The following is a 22964-nucleotide window of genomic DNA, read 5'->3' on the forward strand; positions in this document are numbered from 1 at the left end:
ATTATTTGGGTAGGTGGACCATTCTCAGCACAGCAACGATACTGACATGACTGTAGCAATGGGGGGCATGGTGGTTAGCATGTTTGCCTTGCACCTCCAGGGTTGGGGATCCAATTGCATTGTAAGCTGATTGGCATTTCCAAATTGTCTGGAGTGTGTGTGTGTGTGTGTGTGTGTGTGTGTGTGATTGTTCCCTGTTCCCTGGGATAGGCTCCAGGCTCCCTGCGACCCTGTGTAGGAAAAGCAGTATAGAAGATGGATGGATGGATTGTTGCAATGGAAGTGTGTGTGACGCTGGTACGTGTATTGGTTTTAGACAGTATATACTGTACATTCTTTGACCATTTTATGATGAATCTTGTTGATCCACCTTGCAATTATGCAGTTAGGAACTATAGCTCACTTCTTCCATGCCTTATTCATTTATTTAGTCAGTCATCTACCCTTCATCAGCGTCCATATCTAACTATAGGACTGCTGTTGGCTAGAAACTTTTGGTGGGTGCACTGTTCTCAATCCAGCTGTCACATTAACATCTGACACACTCATATCAACGACACATACTTTACCATGCCACTACCGTTAGTCCACTACCTCCAGTGCTCCTCTGGTAGTCCCTTTCCCTTGATGGATAGGAATTATTCTGCATACCGACAGAAGGACTACAATGAGTAACTGTTTATCTACAAAGTGCACCTATACGAACACTGTATCTGATAAACTGACCAATAGACATGGAGTGTTTAATGAATTCCTGACAAAAAGAACCGCACTGCTTTACTTGCTTGACAAGCAATAAATATGACAAGCCAATTCTGTTGTTAATTGGTCGCACTGCATTTCCCGTAGGTGACACTTTGGTCAAGGAAAATAAACTCATATTTCAAAACGGAGACTTAAAAAGACTCTCTTTATGGAACAAACGTCCACCAATATGCTGACAAGTGTCCCTGAATATCATTCTATTGCACGACTCACATAGTGAATTCCAGTGAAACTTCATTGCTGCTGTTTCATTAATGACTTTGTGTGAAAATCTATTCCAGTGGTATTTATTTTTATTTTTTGCTATTTATTTCGATGGATGGTTAAAATAAGGATTTACTGTGACCGACCTAGTGCAGTTCAGAACAGTTCCCAGTAATACCACTGACCTCTGTGGGTGTGAAGTGCACAAAACTACAACTAATCATGCTGGGATTGGGTGGGAAGTACATAATTCTTTCTTGTTTTATTTTCACAGAGTGAAACTAACCACGTGAGGTATTCCAAAGACTTAACAGACAGAATTAATCAGTTAGCATTCTCCGTACAGTACATGGGTAGCTGACATATGACACAGTGTGCAAGAGGCGGCTAGGAAACAGTTTTGAGGCAGCAGGCTACCATTAGGAGCCCTTGTTAAAAGTTAAAATTTTGTAGTTAATTAAGTTCTGTTCAGTTAAATGATTCGTACAGTTGCACAGTTTGCCCAAATGGCAGCCTGGCACGTCTCAACTACAGAAACAGACAATAGAGGGAGTATGCAGACCGTACTGCTTGGGAGGGTTCTTTTAAATTATTGTGGAATACAAACTCTTTCTCTGCTTTTGCATGAATGGGGTCACATACCTTTCCTTTTGGGGTAGCTTTTTGACCCAGGGTGTTCATAAAGCGTGTGCAAGTCACCTTAGAGTCCCTGCAATGCCATGGGGGGTGTATATATACATATGTACTGGACAGACAGATCGAACAGCAGGTGATGAGACAAATGTCACGGATCTCACACTAGGATTAAAGTCAATCACAAAAAGGACCATGTGACTCCTTTGCAGGCTGCTCAATGGTGTAAGGTTCGACTCGTGTACCTTCTTGACACAAGACTGAGCTGTCTCAATTACGGACGCAGTCATGAACTTGCAAATGGCCGCACATTACCCGCGTATACAGGGTATGTACTACCATTTGCAACTCCGGTAGTGAAACTGCGTACGTTGTCCTGCAGACCATTGCAATGTTGGCTGAAAGCTCAGTGCCTGTCAGACATATCACAAAGGCAGGTGTTGGTAGTAGCGTGCACACACTCTGAGGTGTTGTCCGAGTACATGTTTTCTTCCTGCAAAGAGTCTGCGGAGAGTAAAAGTATTTCTCATTCTCAAGCGTGGGCAGTATCAGAACCTGAGCTATTCTTATACTTAGTACTGAACAATATCAGACCGAGGGATTCTCGTTCTCACTAAAGGAGCGTGCCAGCACTTAAGTGATTATCAAACTCAACAGGGAGCAGTATCAACACTATGAGTGACTGTAACTATAAATACAATACAATACAAATAAATAAATAAATAATAAGAGTGCTGTCTGTTTCTATCTGGTGAGGTGCTCTATCAGGACGAACCCTCGTGACGGCTTTGATACACAGCCTCCACTAACGCCAAATCAAACCAGCCTGTCGGTCCTCCACTCAGACATAGAACCACAGTAACATATGTAATATTTTGTTTTCTCAAATAGTCACTTACATGTGAGTAAACCCTGACAGCACGTCACTGTAGAGGAAGCTAGACTTAATAACCAAGTATATTTGCCCTTAGTATTTTATATTTCTGCAATTTCTGAGTGGTAAACAAAAAAAAGAGAATAAAGAATAAATATTTCAGAATGTTCATGGACTTGCTTAGTTAATAAATATTTCTCAGCCACGTGATTAGCCGCGTGATACCTCAGCAGAGCAAAAACATCATTATTATTTATGTTCTGGAGTATAAAAAACAGTCGCAGTGGCTTTATCACTGCCGATAAGGAGTTACTTAAGGAGTCCAGTGTACGGTTCATGTGAATGCACGACGATATCAGGATGAAAACAAACACCTAAATTATTAAATAAAGTCCAAAGATTAACCTGACCCTGAACTAATTGCAGGGCGCCATTGACTTTACATCCCAAATGACACACTGTTCCAACCCTCTGCTCTTCGCACGACACATGGCTTCTTTCTGAAATCCTTTTTCACGTTATTACGTTCCCGTATTACATTTCAGGCTGAATTCAAGTGGATAAATGAAGAAACCGTAAATAGTAATGAGCAGTGTGGTCTAAATGAAACAGGAGAAATTTGAATAAGCCCGCTGTAATAAGAATCGAAACTTTTCACCTGCGCTTTACTGTAGTCTCTTTACTGGCAAATTTTAATTCAGGAATTTTTGCTGCAGATTACACACAATGTAGCCCTAAATGAAGTCTGTGCTGTTTGATGCTTCAGACTGAGCTTTTTCTGTGCATGCAAAATAAAAAAAATCGAATGAAAAGCCTGTGGATTGAGCCTCACTCAGGAGGATTTACCCGACATGGCAGCAGAGGGCGCACTTGGCTCGCCGTAGCCGTGCTCGTTGACGGCCAGCACTCTGAACTGGTAGCTGACTCCGTGGCGTAGTCGCTCCAGACTCACAGTGTGGGAGGTGCTGGAGGGGGGCAGGTGCCTAACAAAAGTGTCCCATAATCCCTCATCTGCAGGACAAAGTCACAGTCACAGACAAAGAAATGTCATGTAATCCCTCAGAAACTTGTTACATCTCATGTCTGCTCATTCCTGCCTGCTACGCTAAGTTTGGTATAATAAATACTGGATGAGAACAAGATATGAATACATGCTTTGTGATGAAAACCTAATAAGACCTCAGTTGCTTATTCTATATGTTCCTGAGGCAAGTTCTTGCTATTCATTTCCATCAGACATGTAACAGAGTTTATAGAGACTGAGCCTATGACCTGCCTCATGCTGTATTTGTATATGCTATAACGGTTACACACCTGAAGGGCGAGCCTCGATGACATAACCTGTCACGTGGCCAGTTCCTGTGTCTCCCGGTATCCACTGGATGGTCAGACCAGAGCCAGACTTCGTGACGGATGTTTTGAGCGGGGATCCTGGAGATCCTGCATAAAAAAGGATGTACATATCTCTGAATAACCACAAATGATGTGTTAAAGTTGCAGCAGCACCAGATATGATTTACGAAAGTGCAAAAGTTGATGAGACCATGCAACCGTTTTTTTTTTTTTTTTGCTTTAACATGTCAATACACTGTTAAACCTCAAGGGAGTTTCCTTTCAAATGTATTTCAGACTGTCACAGCAGATAAGAGTTAATGACTACAAGCGATTGTTGTATGGACAAAGGCAAGCAGAGCATGAAATGAAGCCTTGCTCTGTCTGTCCCGCGAGCCCACGCTTCTGTCACCTATCGATTCATGCTCAATTAAGCATTTCTTTTGGCCCTGCTGTAGCTATGTTACTGTAAGCATTGTGTGTCGTGTTAAGCAACATGAGCGGCTCACACACCTTGCACGGGTCCCGCTGTGATGTTGGCCTCGGCCTCGGGGCCGTAGCCGATGGTTTTGGCCTGCACGCGAAAGCAGTAGGTCACCCCCTTTGTCAGGTCTCGCACCTTTAACCAGCGTTGCCAGCTGCCCCGAATGTCCACTGTCACCACTTTACTTATGCCTTCACACACACACACACAATTTTTTTTATTAGTACTATCTATTGATTAAAACGAAATACTTCTTTGAATGTTGACACTAAAGACAGTTAACATAATTTTCAGCTCCAGGACAAAGAAAGGAAAACATCAAATGACAGAACTGGATCAGTGGCTTTTGAAATGAGTTTCAGCAACAAGATGTTGCTTATGAGCCAATGCTAATTTATGTGGGAAAACTTAAAGAACTAGCGAGTCCCCTGAGGGCTCCTTGGCACTTGATCATTAATTCAGAGGCGTACACAACGGCTGGCATCTGTGCTGTTTATTGGCATATGCTTACAGTACTGTGAATAATAATACTACTAATAAAATAATCAAAGCAGTGTATTGCTAAAAAAAAAAAGAAAAAAGTGTGTATATCGCTTCTTATGGAATAGCATATAAGGCGTACCGTGAATAGGGGCAGTAGGCTCGTACACCACTCTGTAGCCCTCGACAACTCCGTTCGGCGACACAGGAAATCCCCACGACACGTTCAGAGTAGTGCTGGTGATTTCAGAGAAAGTAATAAAGCTAGGAGCACTGGGGGCTAAGAGACAACGAGAAAGAGAGAAAGAGCAAAACTTTGGTGTGTGCTGAATAATAATGAAATAATGAGCACAAACAGACACACCATGTTACGAAAAAGCAATAAAGGCAACCACAGGTTTTTTACTCTCCGTACAATTAATTCACAACATTTGTCGCCTCTGTGTTCTCTGTTCAGCATGTGCTCCCTGTTGCTTTGGGAAATGTCAACGACGGTACGAGAGCCTGTGTTTCTATGGCTTGTGCTAATGAGGTCACATCCAGACCAGCTGAATAAATTCTGAATTGTTTTTTTTTTTTTCCTTTGGAGATGACTCACGGGTAGAGTGTAGCTTGCGGGTATCGCGACGAGCGAGAGCCTCAGGTCAAACGATTCTCTGCAAGTGCACGATTCGGAGCGTCAACAACCGCCGAGTACATGATTGAACGTGCGACGCGTTACACTGGAGGAATAAAACCCGACCTGATTTTTGTTTGGCCGCTGAACTTGGCTTGTGTTATGATTTAACCCGTTCAGGGAATGACGCCGGCTGATCCTAGAACAGGTAAGAGAGAGTAGAGTGAAGTGTTGTGAAGTAGAGTGACGCAGAGCCTGACCTGACTGAAGAGTGCGCCCCCTCCTGGGCTCACTGAGAGGACCGTCTCCAGCCGCGTTAAACGCAGACAGTTTGACCATGTAGTACGTGTAGCTGGTCAGGTTTTTCAGACGCACGCTCGTCTCGGGTAGAAAGAGGATCTTCACTTTTTCCGTCTCGTTCTGGTTGTCCATCTCCCAGTAGTGAATCTGAAGACAAAGTAATCGTAATGGGGGAGGGGAGGATGTGAGAAAAAAAAGAAACCCCATCAAAATGTGAGGAATGCAATCGAAAAGCTGTCCTTGCTGCATTCTAAACGTTCAATTCCATGCCCCGGTACATTGCGGCTTCCTAAAAGATGGCAGATATTGCAGAATGCACGTATTCAATAAAAGCTTCAGGAAACTGGAAAACCAATTCTGCTGTATTCATGCATGGGTTCCCTTACAGCCTCAGTCTCGGTGTCATGCATTTTTCAGCAAGGATCTGCTTAACCCATGACCGGTCATAATTATTTCATGACCCAAATGACTCGGTCTTTTAAACATGCTGTCGAACATGATTATCTATTACATTGTTTATAAAAGCAAAGCGAAGACTGAAAGCATGCATTGCCGTTATCTCTCATTCCCAGAGAGATGGAGATGGGAATGAAAGAGAGCGAGAATCAGAAAGAAAGAAAAAAGAGAGAAAATTAGAGAACAAAGAGGAGAAGTTATGACCTTATAGCCCTGGATGATGCCGTTCTGCGTCTCGACAGGGGGCGGCTCCCATTGCACCTCCAGCTGGGTGGATGACACTGTGTTGACCTGGATATTCTGAGGGGCCACAGAGGGAGCTGAGAGAGAGCATGAGAGGCAACAGTATAAACACACTGCCGACAATCACCACCCACAACAACACTGGTTCAATACAAAGTCACAGCACCAGCGCACATATTGACATGTATTTATTTCAGAAAACGCACTTACACAAGCTGAATGCTAATACGAACTCGGTAGCACTCTAACATCACTCATTTCAGTTTCTTCTCCAGATGGGCTGAGAACTCAGAAGCACTCCAACATCACAGATCACACTGACAGACCAAGCTACATTTCTACACTGATCGCTGAGCATATCAAAGTAGAGAAATATTGAATCAGTCAAGCCTTTAATACCAGAGAAAACTGAAGCATGCCGGCATGTTTGGCTTCATTTTCTCGTACAAAAGCCCTGATTATGTATGGAAACGATGGTAAAATAATAAGCGAGTGGGAACAAAGCTTCCGAGTGACGTCGGAAAGAGCTTCATATTTGCTATGCGTACGTAGTGCGTTATAAAGAGTGTTAAAGCCATTATTTCATGTCAGATATACAGTAGTGTACTACAGTATATAAAGATTTCAGATTCAGCTATAGCGTTATGACTGCGTTCAAAGAGGCCGTTTGAGATTTCAAACAGGTTTCCTCCGGGTTCTCCGGTTTCCTCCCCCAGTCCAAAGACATGCATGGTAGGCTGATTTGCGTGTCTAAAGTGTCCGTAGTGTATGAGTGGGTGTGTGAGTGTGTATGTGAGTGTGCTCTGCGATGGACTGGCACCCTGTCCAGGCACCCTGTCCCTGCCTTGTGCCCGATGCTGCCTGGGATAGGCTCCAGGTTCCCCGTGACCCTGAAAAGGAGTAAGTGGTAGAAGATGGACGGATGGATGGACGCAAATTTCCGTAATTCTGCCGCTGTGCACCACTGTGCACCACCACGACGGATTTAAAACGAAGAAATCAAGACGTGACTGAAGTAAAGACTTTCAGCTTTAATTCAAGAGGTTGGATAATAACAATATAATACTGCTTTAACCATTTAAAAATGACAGCCAATGGAGTCGCTCCATTTTCACGGGCTCAAAAGTAATCGGACAGTTGACCGATACGCAGTTTCGTGGCTGGGTGTGGCTTGTTTCGTCGTTATTCGTCGCAAATATCTCTGTGTAGATTAATAAAAAGCAGATACGTGCATTGTATATAGAACTCGCAGAACTCAGCTTGAACTTAAGAAGCGCTAGTTTGTTTACAGCTGATGCTGCGATGTCGACTTGACGTCACCTGCTGAAATCGGAGGAACTCGGAGTCGAGCGGAGCATCCCGAAGTCCCGAGCAGGAATTCCGAGTCGAGGGGGTGTTTTCTTTGGTTTTTCTTGGTCTTATGACCTCTAGTTGAATGCAGTCTACTTAGAAATCCTTAAAAGTGACTTAAAAGCCTTTCAGGCACCCTGACGGTCTAATTTAAGCAGGCACAATTATGAACATCAGTGTTTCATTTCGACTCAGAGACTTCCATGTAAGCACTTCAAGCCACACCCACGCATAACTGGTGTCACTGAAATGTTCAGATTCATATGAAGCATATGAAAAATATATCCTGTTGCTCAAACAATGCAAGCAATGCACTGATCATGGGAGCTGCATCATAATGCAGCTAATTAATGCTGTGCCTACACCTAAATCCAATCCTAATCTTAACCTCAGCTAAATATGAGTTGCATACACACACACACACATTATGGATGTAACCGATCTAAACATATACAAATATAGATACAAAGTAATAGTACACTATTGTTTATTTCCTCTCATTTGGATCGCCGGTTGACTGCTGTGGCGATCTCCAGACCCATGCTCCTCCAAGTGAACTTCCAAGTTCTCCTGGCCTTGATCTTGTGTGTTGCAGACAAAAATATAATCGTGCCAACGTATTCGTTTCCTTCATTAGAAAACGAACATTTTATTTACGTAAAATATTTATTTAAAAGGACGACTCGGAGTGAAATATTCAGAAAAGCAGTTGATAAGTGTCCAGCGTCGGTGTGAACTCCTTTAATACTGGTTAAAAAGCATCTCAGTGGGAAATTCCTCAAGTAATCGAGTGAGAAAATGCCAAGAATACATTTCTGGAAATTCTAGGTGAAAAGGGTTTCTACTTTGAAGATGATAAAATATTAAATAATTTTGAAATATTGTGGATTTTTTTTTACCACAACATAATTCCCATACTTCCATTTGTGTTACTCCAGAGTTTTGATGACTTTATTATTATTCTAAAATCTGGAGAAAAAAATAAATAAAGAATGAGTGTGTCTAAACTTTTGACAGGTAGTGTCAAAACCATCCCCAGAAACACCCCCAAAGCCCCCCCCCCCCCACCCACACCAAAATTCCTCACCCTCCCTGCTTCCCCTCAAGTGGTGCCAAAAGTTAATCATTAGGAAATCTGTCTGTTTGTTTGGCCGTCCCCCTTCCTGCTGCTGGGAGTAATCTGCCTGCCTGACCCCCTCTAATGATGCTGTTAATAACCTGATGCAGATAACCCTGTGCAGCTCCGCCAGCTGCTTGAGTTTCTTATGACAGATTCATATTTACTGCTTCATTAAGCCTCTTACAAGAGGCGGCCATAAGCAGCCGGAAGACGTGCAGGAAAGGAAACGCCAAAACTGTTGTCACTGCTCTCAATAACAATCTTACCGTCGGCACCATTTGACACATTCTGTAACGATCAGGTGTAAGGATCACGAGAATAACGCCAAACGTGATTCTATCAGACATGCCTGAAAATGCCCTCAAAACCTCCAAGTTTACCACAGCATGTTTTTGCTTACTATGATATTCAGGATTAAATTTAAAAAAAAAAAAAAACCAAGCCAACACCTTGGACAGTATTTGTAGAAATTTAGCGGCGTTCAATATTCGTGAGCGAGTCAGCCAAGCGACGCGCTAATGCATCTTCAGATAGAGGGCGATTATTTTTATTTTTTTTTCCAACTCAAGGCTTTTATCAGAGGCATTGAATTGATCATACAGAAGACAATCAGCCCGAGTCGGCACCGAACACTGCCTTTTTGTAAATCCTAACCCATAATGTAGTGCAGCAATTACAGCCTGGTTTCTCTTGGTGGGGTTCTGACGTCGTTGTGTCCTATCCTGCTGTTTGGCAGCTCATTAGATACAGAAAGATGCTCGGGTTCAGCTGTTTGCCAGGCAAATGGAATATTGCTCTGCGAATAATTGCACTGAACATCGGCTGTTTTTAGCAACGAGGCGACTTGCGTTGAATTTGAAGAGCACTCAAATCCACCACTTCATTTCTTTCGGGTTGAAATGCCAGAGAGATGGAAAAGGGTAATATTTTATGCTTAGATATATTGCTGCTCAGTGGTGACTCGAGATCATTAGCATGGAAGACTCTCTTTTAAAACGTAGAGGTAGTCTGTGTGTCTGCGAGCGTCTGTGCATATGCACCGTGTGTGTGTGTGTGTGTATATGTGTACTTGTCCAGTTCAGTGAAGAAACAATATGCTGAAACTGTCAACCAGACTTGTTCTGCTTGGCAAAATATCTATTTGAGCAAGGTCAAGCCTGCAGATATGCAATGTAATGTCAGAGAAAAGTGCATAGTGAACATGCAGGCTCTAGCCTAAAAAGCACCCTATTAAACTCGCTGCACAAACCCATCCACAAGCCGTGTATTTCGGCATCCCGTGACGTATTTCTCTAAACCCGACCATCATTTAGCCTCCGAAAGCCCCCCTAATGTTTTCACCGAGGAGACCGACCAGCAGGAGAGCTTATAGACAAACCAGTCGTAAACAACTTGCTCTTTTTGAAAGGCGATGTAGACAAATTGACTCACAACCATGAATGAAGGATTTCTTTTATCTACACAAAACAACCACAATATTGATGCGTGAACCAGTTCTCCAGAATGCCTCTTTGTTCTTAGATGAAAAACATGTCATGTCCTGTATGTATTAGTTCCTGTTTGTAGTGTGTTCTAGTCGTCCGTCTTGTTTAGAGGGAGGTATGAAGTGCAATTGCACGTATTCACTGACTGACTCACTCATATATATGTATATATATATAAAATGGATATAAAAAAGTATACATACCCCCGTTAAATGGCTTTTTCCACCCTTTAAAAACATTCTAGGGAAAAACAGAAAAACCTGTTTGGATAAGTGTACACAGTCTTATATAATTGGGGACGTGACTGTGTTCAGAACGGAGCGATCTCATATTCATAAGTAATTATCACACAGCTGTCATCAATGAAATGATTCTGATGAACCCCAAATAAAGACCAGCTGTTCCTGTAGGATTTTCGTCACATCTTCTTGGTTTCATCTGACTGCTGAAGCCATGGTTCTCAAAGAGCTTACAGCATGTACGGGATCTCACTTGTTGAAAGATTTCAACGAGGAGAGGAGTATAAAAGATTTTCAAAACATTACATGTACCAGGGAACACTGTGAAGGCCATCATCATCAACAAACAGAGAAAATGGAGCACCACAGTGATATTAGCAAGAACAGGACGTCCTTCCATAATTTATAAAAGGACAAGACAAATAATTACCAGGGAGGCTGACTAAGAGACCTACAACAACATTAAAGGAGCTGCAGGAATATCTGACGAGTGCTGATTTACTCTCTGCATGTGACGACAATCTCTTATATTCCTCACACGTCTGGTTTCGGGGTAGGGAGGCTAGACGGAAGCCCTTTCTCACAAGAAATAAAAACATCCGAGCTGAACTAAATCTCCCCAAACCATGTGGGAAAATGTATTATGGTCTGATGAGACCAATTCCAAAATGTATGTTGGTGCAACAAAAAAAAGAACTTCGCCAAAAGAACACCATGTCCAAGGTGAAGCATGGTGGAGGGAGCGTCGTGCTTTAGGGCTGCTTTTCTTCAGCCAGAACTGGGGTTTTTATCAAGATGGAGGGAATCCTGAAGAGCTACAAATACCAGTCGATTTTAGTGCAAAACCTTCAGTCAAGTCAAGATGAGCCATGCTGATAGACAAAGTGGTATAATAAAACCAAAAGGTGCTTCAACACAGTATTAGTTTAGGGGTGTGCACACTTAAGCAACTGGGTTATTGTAAGTTTTTTATATTTCCTTTTCCCCTAAATTAAAAAAAAAAAATTAAAATAATTTTGCACTTTATTTGTATGCTTTTGCAATTTCACATTAAATCTGAGATAAAAGAAAAGATAAATCTGACATGATCATTTCTTACGTTCATTTCACAAAAACCTGCCATTTTAACAGGGGTTTCTTAACAGGACTTTCTTATATCCACTATAGTTCTGAGTTTACTTATAATTCTTCATTGTTTGACTCATACCCATGATCTCCCATGGTACCTTATCAGCACAAACGCTGGCCCCAAAACATTTTGTTGTTATCAGCCATTTTGTCTGCCTTTTGACAAGAACAAGATATCTGTTTAGCCCAGACTCAATCCTGTCTTGGTTGTTTTGTCTTTTTTCCACTGTGTTATCATGCTTTTATGTGCAGAGCGCTGAGTGCCAAAGACAACAAGGTTTGTATTAATGAAATGTTAAGAAGTGAAATTCGTCTTCACGTGCTATACATAAAACAGCCAAAGCTGATGATTACCTGCTTCTCCTACAAACACCTCCACCGGAGCGCTAGCAGGACTCTCGCCAATGATGTTGTAGGCCGTCATCACGATTTCGTAGCGTTGGTATTTCTGCAGCTCTGTGAAACAAGGCATGGGTATAAAAGGCAAAATCAAATAATTTCTTCACTGACACAATGCGAGTTTCAGATGTCCATCCTGGAAAAGACTGTGTTCGCGGAAACTTCAATACTTTCCAAAGTTTGTATTTAAATAGGCGAAAATTATGTTAATAGGTTGATGATGATGTACCGTGACTTAAGGCAACCAACCCTGCTTGAAAACAAACAAACAAACAAAAAAACAATAGAAACCATTACAGAAATGCTAATGGTTTCCACTACAAATACCATTACAAACCATCAGCTAATTATTAAAACCACTACCATTATTGTTCCTTAATGGTATCCACTAGACATAACATGCCACCAATAGAAGTCAACAAATTACCAGTAGGGACTATTACTGTTTACATTAAAACCAATACAATTCCCATTATAACCATTAAAGCCATTACACATTCTATAAGGGTTTCTATTGATTTTATTTTCATATATTCTAAATTCTATCTTCAGGATCTTTAGCATACAGATAAAGAATTTATTCATTTAAACCACGAGAGCTTATGCTCCTGGAGACAATTCGACAGTGACAAGTGTTCATACTTTTTTGCCATAGTATCATTCTGGCATCTTAGCAAATCTACTCAGAATGCAATAGGAAGCACTTGAATCTATGATTAGTTCATGGAACAGGACTCTGTCTCGCTTTAAACCTTATATCGAAACTAGACAGTTCCTTGTAAGTAAAGATTACAAGATTTGCCTTGTCTTCTGGAGGCAGACAGTATCATCGACTTGGCTTTTTGTCAGAATGAATAGGAAAACGTCATTTGGACTTGGCCTAATTCAGGGAGAAGAGTGAACACAACTTACGGGTGAGTTCGAATTCCGTCAGTGAAGGATTGCTCACAGTCTTCACGGTACTTTTGGCTTGACAGGTACAGAGAATGAAAAAGAAATAAATGAGGAATATAGTGCAAAAAGATCAGACAAGACGGAAATCTAAAATCAAAGAGTTATTTCATCATGGCTGTAATTTTTGTGTTTCGACCCGAACCCCCCCCCCCCCCCCCCCATCAGATTTCTTCACAGGATCGATGTAATCCCACAATACTTACATCTACATGGACATGAAGCAAACCCCAAGAGCAAAACCAAAGAGACCGAGTGATTAATGATTCAACAATCAATATAGAACAGAGCATCAACTTGGTTGAACTACGCCGCTAATAAGACGTCTAGAACATATTGCTTCTCTGGCTGGGACGTAAATTTTTAAAGAAGATGGTTGAATTTAGGGCTGTGCTTCATGTAAGGGTGGCATGTTGGTGCAGTGGGTAGTGTTGCTGCTTTATAGCTCCAAGGTCCTCGGTTCGATCTTGAGCTCAGTTACAATCTGTGTGAAGTTTGGCATGTTCTTCTCATGTCCGTGTGGATTTCCTCTGCTTTCTCTGGCATCCTTCAAACACTTCTACTCCAAACTGCATCTAGATGTCAATGTGTGTATGGTGCCCATTTAGGATGTATTCCCACCTCATGCCCAGTGTTCCGGGTAGAAGCTCACAATCTACTGGGATACTGAATAGGATAAAGCAGTTACTGAAGATGAATGAAAGAATGAGCATGGCATCTCTTCAAGTATTTGTGTTTCATTCCCATATCATGAGTCTGACACGGTCATATCACGGCAAACCAGTGACTACATTCCCCATCCTGCAATGCGGCCTACAAACATGGCCGTCATGGACCGCAATTCCCAGAACACTCATCCGTTCTAATCACGCACACCTGCATCCAATCACACCACAGTTTAAAAAGGACTTCACTCTTTGCGAAGTATTGAATGTTATCACCGTACCAAATGTTTGTACCCTGTTCCTCATTTTGCTTCATGTTCTTTGATTTTGTTTCTGGTTCCTCGATCTCGTTTATGCCTGTTTGCAGATCGCCTGACCCATTGCCTGTTTTTGACCACGTTATTGTCTCTTGATTTGGATTTGTCTGCCTGCCTCTCTTTATTACAAGCTCTTATCTGCACTTGCCTCCATCCTAACTGTCATTACGTTATTAACGTGACAGACACACACAGCACATCAAATCTGCTTTAAGTAGAATACTCCTGAAAGACACAAAGGGCCTTATCTGATTTGATTTATTTTTTTATTTTTTGCAGTACCTGCTGACTTCTGAACATGAGCTGTTAAGATTGCGCAAACAGGGCAGAGTTGTGGAAATTTGCTCACGGATCATCACATGAGAGATTGAACAAAGCAGCACTTAGCAGGGAGAGAGAACAAGAGCAGGAAGATGACAAGAGAAGGGAGTAAAGAATGATGAGAATAGTGGACAAGAAGGAGAGGAAGAAGGGGGGGGGGGGGACCGAGAATACACTTCACTTTTCCTGAAACTGGTGAAAAGAAGAGAAGAGTGTTAAATGCGCGTCCGTGCTTGGCTGCTCCAGACTTGTGCACTTAAATGCTGTCAACACTGCCGAGTCCAATTTGGCAATGGAGATTTAAAGGCTGTATTGAACGTACAGTGAGGAGCGCGATGGCATGCTCGGTGCCAATAGCTTTGAGCTTGTACTCATGATTCGGTCTCTCACGTCTCCCAGGGACCCAAAGAGCTCATTTTCGCTGAGAAGATGACTCGCCGACCTTCAGCAACACAGTTAGGGAAAACGTTCAATTAATTTGACTGCCTTTTGACCACAGGCTTCAGTGTATTAACACATTTCTAATCTCTATAAAACTTACTTTTATCTTATCTTATTAGTAACCTAAAGGTCCATTCTATTATGTTGTTGTTCAAATGTAAGTTAATGTTATACATATCCACTTTGATTAACCAGTAGTGACCATTTTGTGAAGGTCGTGGTGGATCTGGAGCCTGTTCTGGGAGCGCTGGGTGTGAGGTCGGGATGAAATACACCCCGGATTTCATACGCAAATTCACAAACTCGGGGCAATTTACTGCTGCCAATCGACTGCCAATCAGCATGTTTAAAAGAGGCGAGAAGAACCCGAAGAACCTGAAGGAAACCAACGTGGACAATATGAGGAGAACGTTAAAAACACGGAGAGCAACCCGAGCAATCAAGATCGAATCAGGGATCCTGGAGCTGTGAGACAGCAACACTACACCCTGCCCCATGGTGCCATCCTGTTATAAATGTGTTCGTTAAGTGTCACTACGTGAAAGATTTTTACGCCAAATGTTCAAATAATGCAACATGGCTTAATATCTTTAAAATAATCACAGAACTGCCAGATAGAGTTGTATAACCTCAATGTTATCATGATATTAAGAACTTGTTTTTGAAACTTGCTTCAGCCTCAGAGGTCAACGTGGGTATGTAGCACATTAGATGCCTGGCCCCTACCTGTCAGGTCTGCCCGTGCTGAAGTGCTGTTGATGGTCTTCTTGGCCTCCTGCGGCATGCTGTCATACTGAAGTTCACGGTAATACAGCCGGTAGCCCACCAGCACTCCGTTCACGCTCTCCTCCTTCGGTGGCTGCAACATTGCAGATTAAATTAAAGGTCACATACACCCTCGCTGACCTTGTGCTCCCTATTAAAGACCTGGTCCAAGGGAGTGGGAAAAAGAAGACAGACAGGCGGTAGGGATGGGTTCTGCTGCATGCTGTCTGTGTGGCAGCCACTCTGTGAAGCAGATGGTAATAATTTTATTTCTGGGCTGGTGGCTCATTAACAAAAGCTCTGCGTTGGAACTAATCAAGCAGGCGACGCCCCCGATAAAGCAGCCAGTCAGACAGACAGACCAGCCTGCCCTCATAAGTCAGCGGAGAAAGGTTTCGGCTGCTAATTAATATCCCTTTGGTGTTTGCGTGGGTAATAATTATCGTGGTCCTGCCTGAGTCCTCATGAAAATGTGTTATCAATACTTCATGTGGCTGAGATAGACAAAGCTGCGGGACGAATACCAAGCGAGCCACGACAAGCCCCTCGGCACGTCCTGCCGAAGAGGGCCGTTCGTCAATGAAAACCAGATAATTAAACAGATAATGGCTGTAACGCGTGGATTTAACGGACCATTATCTCCACCAAGCCAGCCCATCTCCTCAGACTTGAATGGTCTGCTTGAAATGCTGCAAGTAAACATGCATCTGTGCACACTTAATAGTTCCCGAATCTTATTAAAAGAGATGACGAAGAGGGAGAAAAAAAAAAGTGCAATCGTACCTGCCACTGCACCAGAACTGAGGTAGTGGTGGAGGGCTTCACCGACTGAATAACAGGAGCCTCATCCGGGACTGCCAGGAAATAGAAAGAAACAGGATCTATTAATATACTTTATTTTTGTCCAATCTCAAATAGCCTAATACAGGGATCTCTAATTTTATGCAAAACAGGGTTACACTTAATAGTCTGTGAAGGCCAAGATCAGTTGATTATACATGTGGAAATTCTGTAAAAGCGCTGGTTTGGCCCCTATTGAGCTGGAATGAAAAATGTGCAGGCACCCTGGTCGTTTGTAGATAAGACTGAAGTTCCCTGGCTTAATATCACAAATGTTACCAAACATTACCTAGCCTTACAGTTAACTCGTGCTAAATCAACAAGCCCATTTGTCAGTTAAATACAAGTTGGATTTCACTTTTAGACTAATAATTTGCACGGGCATATCCATAACAGTTCATATCATCAGTAGTCAAAACTTTGAAAATATACCATAACAACCATTCGTGTACATTTATGGCGTTTGGCAGACACCCTTATCCAGAGCAATTCACATTTATTTAATTTATTCCACTGAGAAGTTATGGGTTAAAGTCCTTGCCCAAGGCCTCAGCAGTGTCAGCTTGGCAATGCCAGGATTTTACCTTCTCATGACCTTCTGATTTATTAACCTCTGAGCTATTTTTGTCACACACTTTAGCTACTTTAACTAGCCCGTTAGTTAACCTCTAGTAAACTATCGAGGGATTTCAGTCCAGAGAGCCTTGTATATAAAACACACCTGAAATTCATTCGAAATGTATTCTTAAGAAAAGTTCTCGGCATTTGCTTAGGAACGATATATAAAAACGGGTGTACGGTTGAATGTACGCATGTGCGACATGTATAAATCAAACATTTCCGTGGAACCAAGCGCATGTGAACCAGTTTCTCCACTCCGCCCACTATTTCACTAATTTGCATAAACAGCATTTCCAGAAACAGATGCACACACACACATAAAAACGGCTCAAAAGGTGTCTTAGTGAGTCTGAACAGAGCACTCACACAGCTACAGGTACAGAGCCAATTCAGAAAACCAGCACTATATGGCCCAAAGCATGTGGACACAGGACACCTGCCCATATGTGCTTGTTGAACATCTCATTCCAGATTTAATCCCTATTTGCTGTTCTAATAAGTTCCACTCTTCCGGGAAGGCTTTCCACTAGATTTTGGAACGTGGCTGTGGGGGATTTGTGTTCATTCAGCTACAAGAGCTTTAGTGAGATCAGGAGGTCTGGGGTGCAGTCGGTGTTCCAGTTCATCCCAAAGGTGTTCAATGGGGTTTAGGTCAAGAAATTGGGAAATCGTTTGATGAAGGCCATCATATGGGTGTAATGGTCAGGTGTCTACATACTTTTGGCCATATAGTGTATGTTCTCTGTATAGTGTCTCTCATTGTCAGGTCCTCAAGAAGGGCTAATGCAGCCATAATTGACCTTTTTAGTAAAGTTTCTGGATCATGTACAACCTAATTTGTCCTTAATAAACAACAAACTAAGTGCATTGAGTAAACAAACTAACTCGCAGAGAGTTCACCTAAATATTTGCCATTTTTATATTTTCAGACAAAAAAAAATTAAACCAGTATTTATAGATTTTCCATAGCCCATCATTTGTTGTCAAGGCAACGGAAGAATTACATCTGCTATTTAAATAAAAGTCATTAGAGTCCAGAGTTAATTACTGCCACACACTGCAATGGCCACTTGGAAAAGTTTTTATGTCAGATTGGAAACCTGCATCACCACGTTTTCATTTTATAAATCGTTATTTAGAGGCGATTTATTTTTTTTTACCATGCGACCATCTTTAGATCAAATCCGTGTTTGCGAATGTTTTATAAATGAGGCGCCGCGAGTGTAGCAGGTGGGAGCGTGGTTTAGCGGGACTCTGCAGCGTTGTTATATTAATGAGTTGTTTGTCTTTCTCTACTGAACAGCGAGCTGAAGATATGTGGAGTCGAGTGGAGAGCACTGAGCGAGCGCGAAAAGCTGCAGCATTTTCTCTTCTGTTTAGATGCGGTTTTGTTTTCCCTTCTTCCTAATTCCTTCTTTGCTTCAGAGCAAAATAAATAAGCGGGTTTCTTCAGTAGCAGTGGAATTGCTAGAAGGAGTGTGGATTTGCTCGTAGTCAGAAGGACATTATGAATCACATTAAAAATCACAGGTCAGAAGTACTGCAAATGTGGATTCCAAACGGCGTTGGAGCAAATATGATATATATATATATATATATATACTGTATAAGTGGGACATCTTATCATCATATTCATTATTTTGAAAGTATTCAGCACTGTGACAAAATGGAGATTGTATACAAAGAAAGAAGGCAAGCCACTTTTGTTGTTCCATGTCCAGGTCCTCTCCTACCATGACCTGCTTTCATGCTGATGGCAAATTTCAGGCATCGAATAGCAAAACAACATTAACATTTATTCATTTAGCAGACGCTTTTATCCGAAGCGACTTACAAATGAGGAAATACAAGTAAAACGATATATCAAGCGGAGAACAATACAAGTAGTGCTACTGTACAAGATCTTTTCATCGAGTTTCTAGAGAAGCAAAGTGCGCAGAGTAGAGGTGTGAGTGTCAGAGTACGTGTTTTTAAAATAATGTGGGATTGCAGTTTTAGGGGTTAGTTAGGTGTTCACGGGAGAAGTGGGTCTTTAGCTGTTTTTTGAAGATAGATTCTGACGGATTGAGGTTGGAGGTTCATTCGACCGCTGAGGGACAGTTAGTGTGAAGGTTCTGGAAAGGGACCTTGAGCCACGCTGAGCAGCACTACTAAGCGTCGGTCGTTAACCGATCACAGATTGCGTGAGGGAACCTAAGCCTCAAGGAGCGGTGCTGTTCCAGATAAGGTCTTGTACGTGAGCATCAAGGCCTTGAATTTGATGCGGGCGGCTACAGGAAGCCAGTGGAGGGAGATGAAGAGGGGTGTGACAAAATGCACGTAATATTTTTGGACTGGTGAAACTGATTCACAAATTTGTCTTGGATCTGAATGAGAATGTGTTTTTTTTTTTGTGTGTGGGGTTCAGAATACAAATGTGCCATTAATTGGAACTGCGCCGCCTGTCAAAACAAACCCGTAACAGCTGTGTTTACTACGTAGCACCTTTTTTTGTTTGTACATTTACAATGCAGCTCGAAGTGCTTCACAATAAGCTGTCAAAAAGGAACAATAGACTTTAGTCGATTTCCATAGCACAGCATGGTCCTAGACTATGAGAAAGATAAGAGCGGCTTGTCCAGCTCTTCTCCAGTTCTTTTATTGGAATCAATACTGTATCAGGAAGCACCAGAGGGCACATGAGCGACATCTTCATCTATACTCACCATCTTGTAAAGTTGTAATTGCATCGGTCTCTCGGCTATACTTGCTGTCACCGATGTCATTAGTCGCCATCATTCTCAGCTTGTATGAAGTGTAGGGCTTCAGCCTGGGGATATTGTGCACATTGGACACAGACCTTTACCATTGTCAACGATGTGCCACTTTACTCACACAAAACATTGAAATCTAAGGCCATTGAAACAAAGGCCACTACTTTACAACTGAAGTGCCTGTTATAAACAAGTGACAAACCTCATTATCTGTGCAAGTATATCCAAGCACAAATTTTTTTTTAAAAAATTCACATCCAAGGAAATTGTGCAATCAAAACTCAGATTCAGTTCATTTGTCATGGAGTTCAAATCAAAGATCTAATCGGCACGTTGTTGAAACTCCTATTCAAACACGTTCTCCACACGCAGAAGTGTTGTTAGGAAGTGAATATGTATGAGGTTTCTGCTTAGCCGGACAGGAAATATAACTCGAAAAGCCTCACAGTGTGCAAGTTCTCCAGGGCTCCAAACGAGCCGAGCCACAAATCAGGCCTAAATAATCTATTCAACCCTTTAGAAGGCGATAAAGAGATGATGGGTTAGAAAGTCCTAAACAGAGGGAGGGGAGTCATCATAATCAAGATAAGATGGGCCTCTGAATGCATATAAAATGCCACTTGACTGGCCATATAATCACAGCGGCGGCTCAAGCGTAATTCAAATGCAGGGCTGGCGTACCGGCGGCCCGACAATGCAGAGTGGTCTCGGCTTTCCAAACGGGGCTCGAGCATCATAAATCGCTACAGGAGGTAAAAGAAAAGGCCCGCGAAGCTTTTAATAACACTCCAGGCGTATAACTCTTACTGCACACTGTCAGCCTGGCAAGGCCGAACATTGAGACAGAAACATGAAGGAAATGTTTATGAAGTTTAGAGCGATAAAACTGCCTTCGATGGAGTTTGAGCTGGATCTCTGGAGTATGCACAAATCTGTGTGAACGAGTGGAGGGGAAAAGAGAGAAAGAGAGAGAGAGAGAGAAAGAAGGAGGGGGAAAGAAAATCTCACCGGTCCACCACATAGGAGGTGCTGTTGTGGCTGATGGAGGATGAGTGTGTGATCCAGTTTCCATCGGGCAGTTGGCGTAGCTGCAATGTAAAATAGCGAACCGGTGAAGACCCATCTCCCCCTGGAACCCAGTCCAACTTGAGCTGGCGTGACTGAACCTGGTCCTGGGGTACACTGAGCTGCAGTGGAGGCTGCGGCCGCTCTGAGAGTGAAAGAGAGAGAGAGAGACAGAGATGAACAGGAGTGCAGAGGTCAGACCCGTCTCGCTGACTAGTCTTAATCACACTGCATCAGTCAGTGCAGTGGCCTGCCTGTGAAGCACTACAATGCACCAGCCCCATCAATTTTAATGCTTCTAATCGATGCACAGAGGCATAATTGTTTATTTAAAGGTGGGCAATATCGATCACTATTAAAGATGCAGATCATGCAAACGAACGAAAAAGCCTCGTTCGGCCCTGCATCACCGACCACATCACCTTCCTCTGATATTTCTTTAAAAACAGGTCTGCTCTACGGTATAAAAATGACTTTCTCTCTTGAGTTTCTTTTAAAAGCTGTCTCAGAAATGCAGAAAGAAACCCTTACTCTATTTCAGAACCAAGCCTTTCTCCATCGAGATTAGATTTAGCCATTAATCTGATTAAAAAAGCTTAACTGCAAGGTCTTCAATAGATTAACTCAAACATTTGCCTTATTTAGCAAAAGAGAACAAATGAACTTGGCTCAAAAGGCTAGTATTTCTAAGGGTGATGTGAGCACTGTGACCCTGTCAAGGGCAGAAAATAAAGCAGCCTGTAAAGATTGATGGCCACTATATACTCTGTGTGTGTGTGTGTGTGTGTGAGAGAGAGAGAGAGGAGAGAGAGAGTGAGAGAGAGGAGAGACAGAGGGTCAGAGAGAATGAGAATCACCTCTGATCTCTGTAGTGATGACCACAGCTTGTGCGGCTGTACCCCAACCCTGCTGGGTCTTGGCTGAAATACGGAAGATATAAGCCGACTCGGGGAGCAAGCCGCTAGCCGTGAACTGTGTGGTGTTTGCGCCCACTTCCACCGTGGTGAACTTATTCGGATCTCCAGAATCCAGCCGGTATGCTACCTGATACCCTAAAAAGCAGGCAGCGTGAGGATATAAATGTTTTGTCTGAAACACTTGGAATAAATGTTGCTGTGTCTACATTGAAAAAAAAACAAAAACCCAAACAACAACAACAACCCCCCCCCCCCCCCCCCCACACACACACGCACACACATCCCCCCTCAAAAAACAACATCAATTAAGCAGATGCTCAAAACACCTCAGTCAAAAACTTAAAAAAGAACGAATAAAGAACAAAAGCAGAGGAAATTAAAAAAAAAAAAAATTAAATTAAATAATTTCCTCATCAAACCCACACAACTGTTTGAAAGTAAAACCTGCTTTCAGAAACTCCCACAACGGTAAGACAATTTGGATGATGAATGACTTTCAAAAGGTTCTCGCTGTATTGGAAAATCTGCTCTGCTATCGCTAACTTCAAATGAACCAGCCGTTCCCTTTCCTAGCCTTCCCTAATCAGTATCTAAAGAAAAAAGCAAAACAAAAAAACAACAACCCACAGTTCACAGTCAGCACAAACGCTGTATTGTATCGTTGTACAAAATGTTTGCCTATCACTTTAGCTCATACTGTGCGCTAACGCAATCTAATAATATTTAAACGGGAGCGTTTGCTAACCCTCCGTTTCTAAAACAGTCATTGTGTTCCAGCTGAGAGGTGCAGAAGGAAGGCACGGCTGGTCGCATTATTCCTCAATCTTCCATCTGGGTAGCGCGTCAGGAGCAGCCACAAGTGTGGCAAACAAACGCGAACGTTGCTGAGGAACTCTGTAGATCAGAATGCGTGGGCCGAGTGTGTACGAGTCAGAGATGAAACGTTATTACATCGATCATGCCGTGTGTTTGTTCGGTGCTTTGCCCCTTTGGCTGTACAGTAATAAGGTAGGCCGTCTCACATTGTGCAGCATGCGATACTCTTGGACTGGTATTTCATCCTAATGTCCACTCCAGGCATGAGGGACCGTGAAAAATAACATCCATCTCCTCGCTATATACACGCCGTATTGTATATGCCCTCAATATGTTTGTGCAAAGCTCTGTTTTCCACGGCGTTGTGGTGCATGAAAACAGACTG

At 42.5% G+C, this 22964-nt stretch overlaps 1 protein-coding gene across 2 annotated transcripts in view; it reads right to left on the bottom strand.

The window, feature by feature from the left end:
* Positions 1-22964, bottom strand: part of sdk1a (sidekick cell adhesion molecule 1a) — a 278535-nt gene that overhangs the window by 11894 nt on the left and 243677 nt on the right. For both annotated transcript variants that reach the window (XM_053675068.1, XM_017454712.3), the window contains exons 29-41: positions 21704-21898; positions 20790-20991; positions 19734-19837; positions 16351-16421; positions 15529-15661; positions 13020-13076; positions 12063-12164; positions 6349-6464; positions 5649-5835; positions 4915-5052; positions 4322-4483; positions 3791-3916; positions 3323-3487 (exon numbers count right to left, since the gene is read on the bottom strand). In XM_053675068.1, coding sequence (XP_053531043.1) covers positions 3323-3487; positions 3791-3916; positions 4322-4483; positions 4915-5052; positions 5649-5835; positions 6349-6464; positions 12063-12164; positions 13020-13076; positions 15529-15661; positions 16351-16421; positions 19734-19837; positions 20790-20991; positions 21704-21898 — 1758 coding nt within the window. The remainder of the gene's footprint in view (positions 1-3322; positions 3488-3790; positions 3917-4321; positions 4484-4914; positions 5053-5648; positions 5836-6348; positions 6465-12062; positions 12165-13019; positions 13077-15528; positions 15662-16350; positions 16422-19733; positions 19838-20789; positions 20992-21703; positions 21899-22964) is intronic.

This window comes from Ictalurus punctatus, chromosome 24 (assembly GCF_001660625.3).
Source record: "Ictalurus punctatus breed USDA103 chromosome 24, Coco_2.0, whole genome shotgun sequence".
In the NCBI taxonomy this organism is placed as follows: Eukaryota; Metazoa; Chordata; class Actinopteri; order Siluriformes; family Ictaluridae; genus Ictalurus; species Ictalurus punctatus.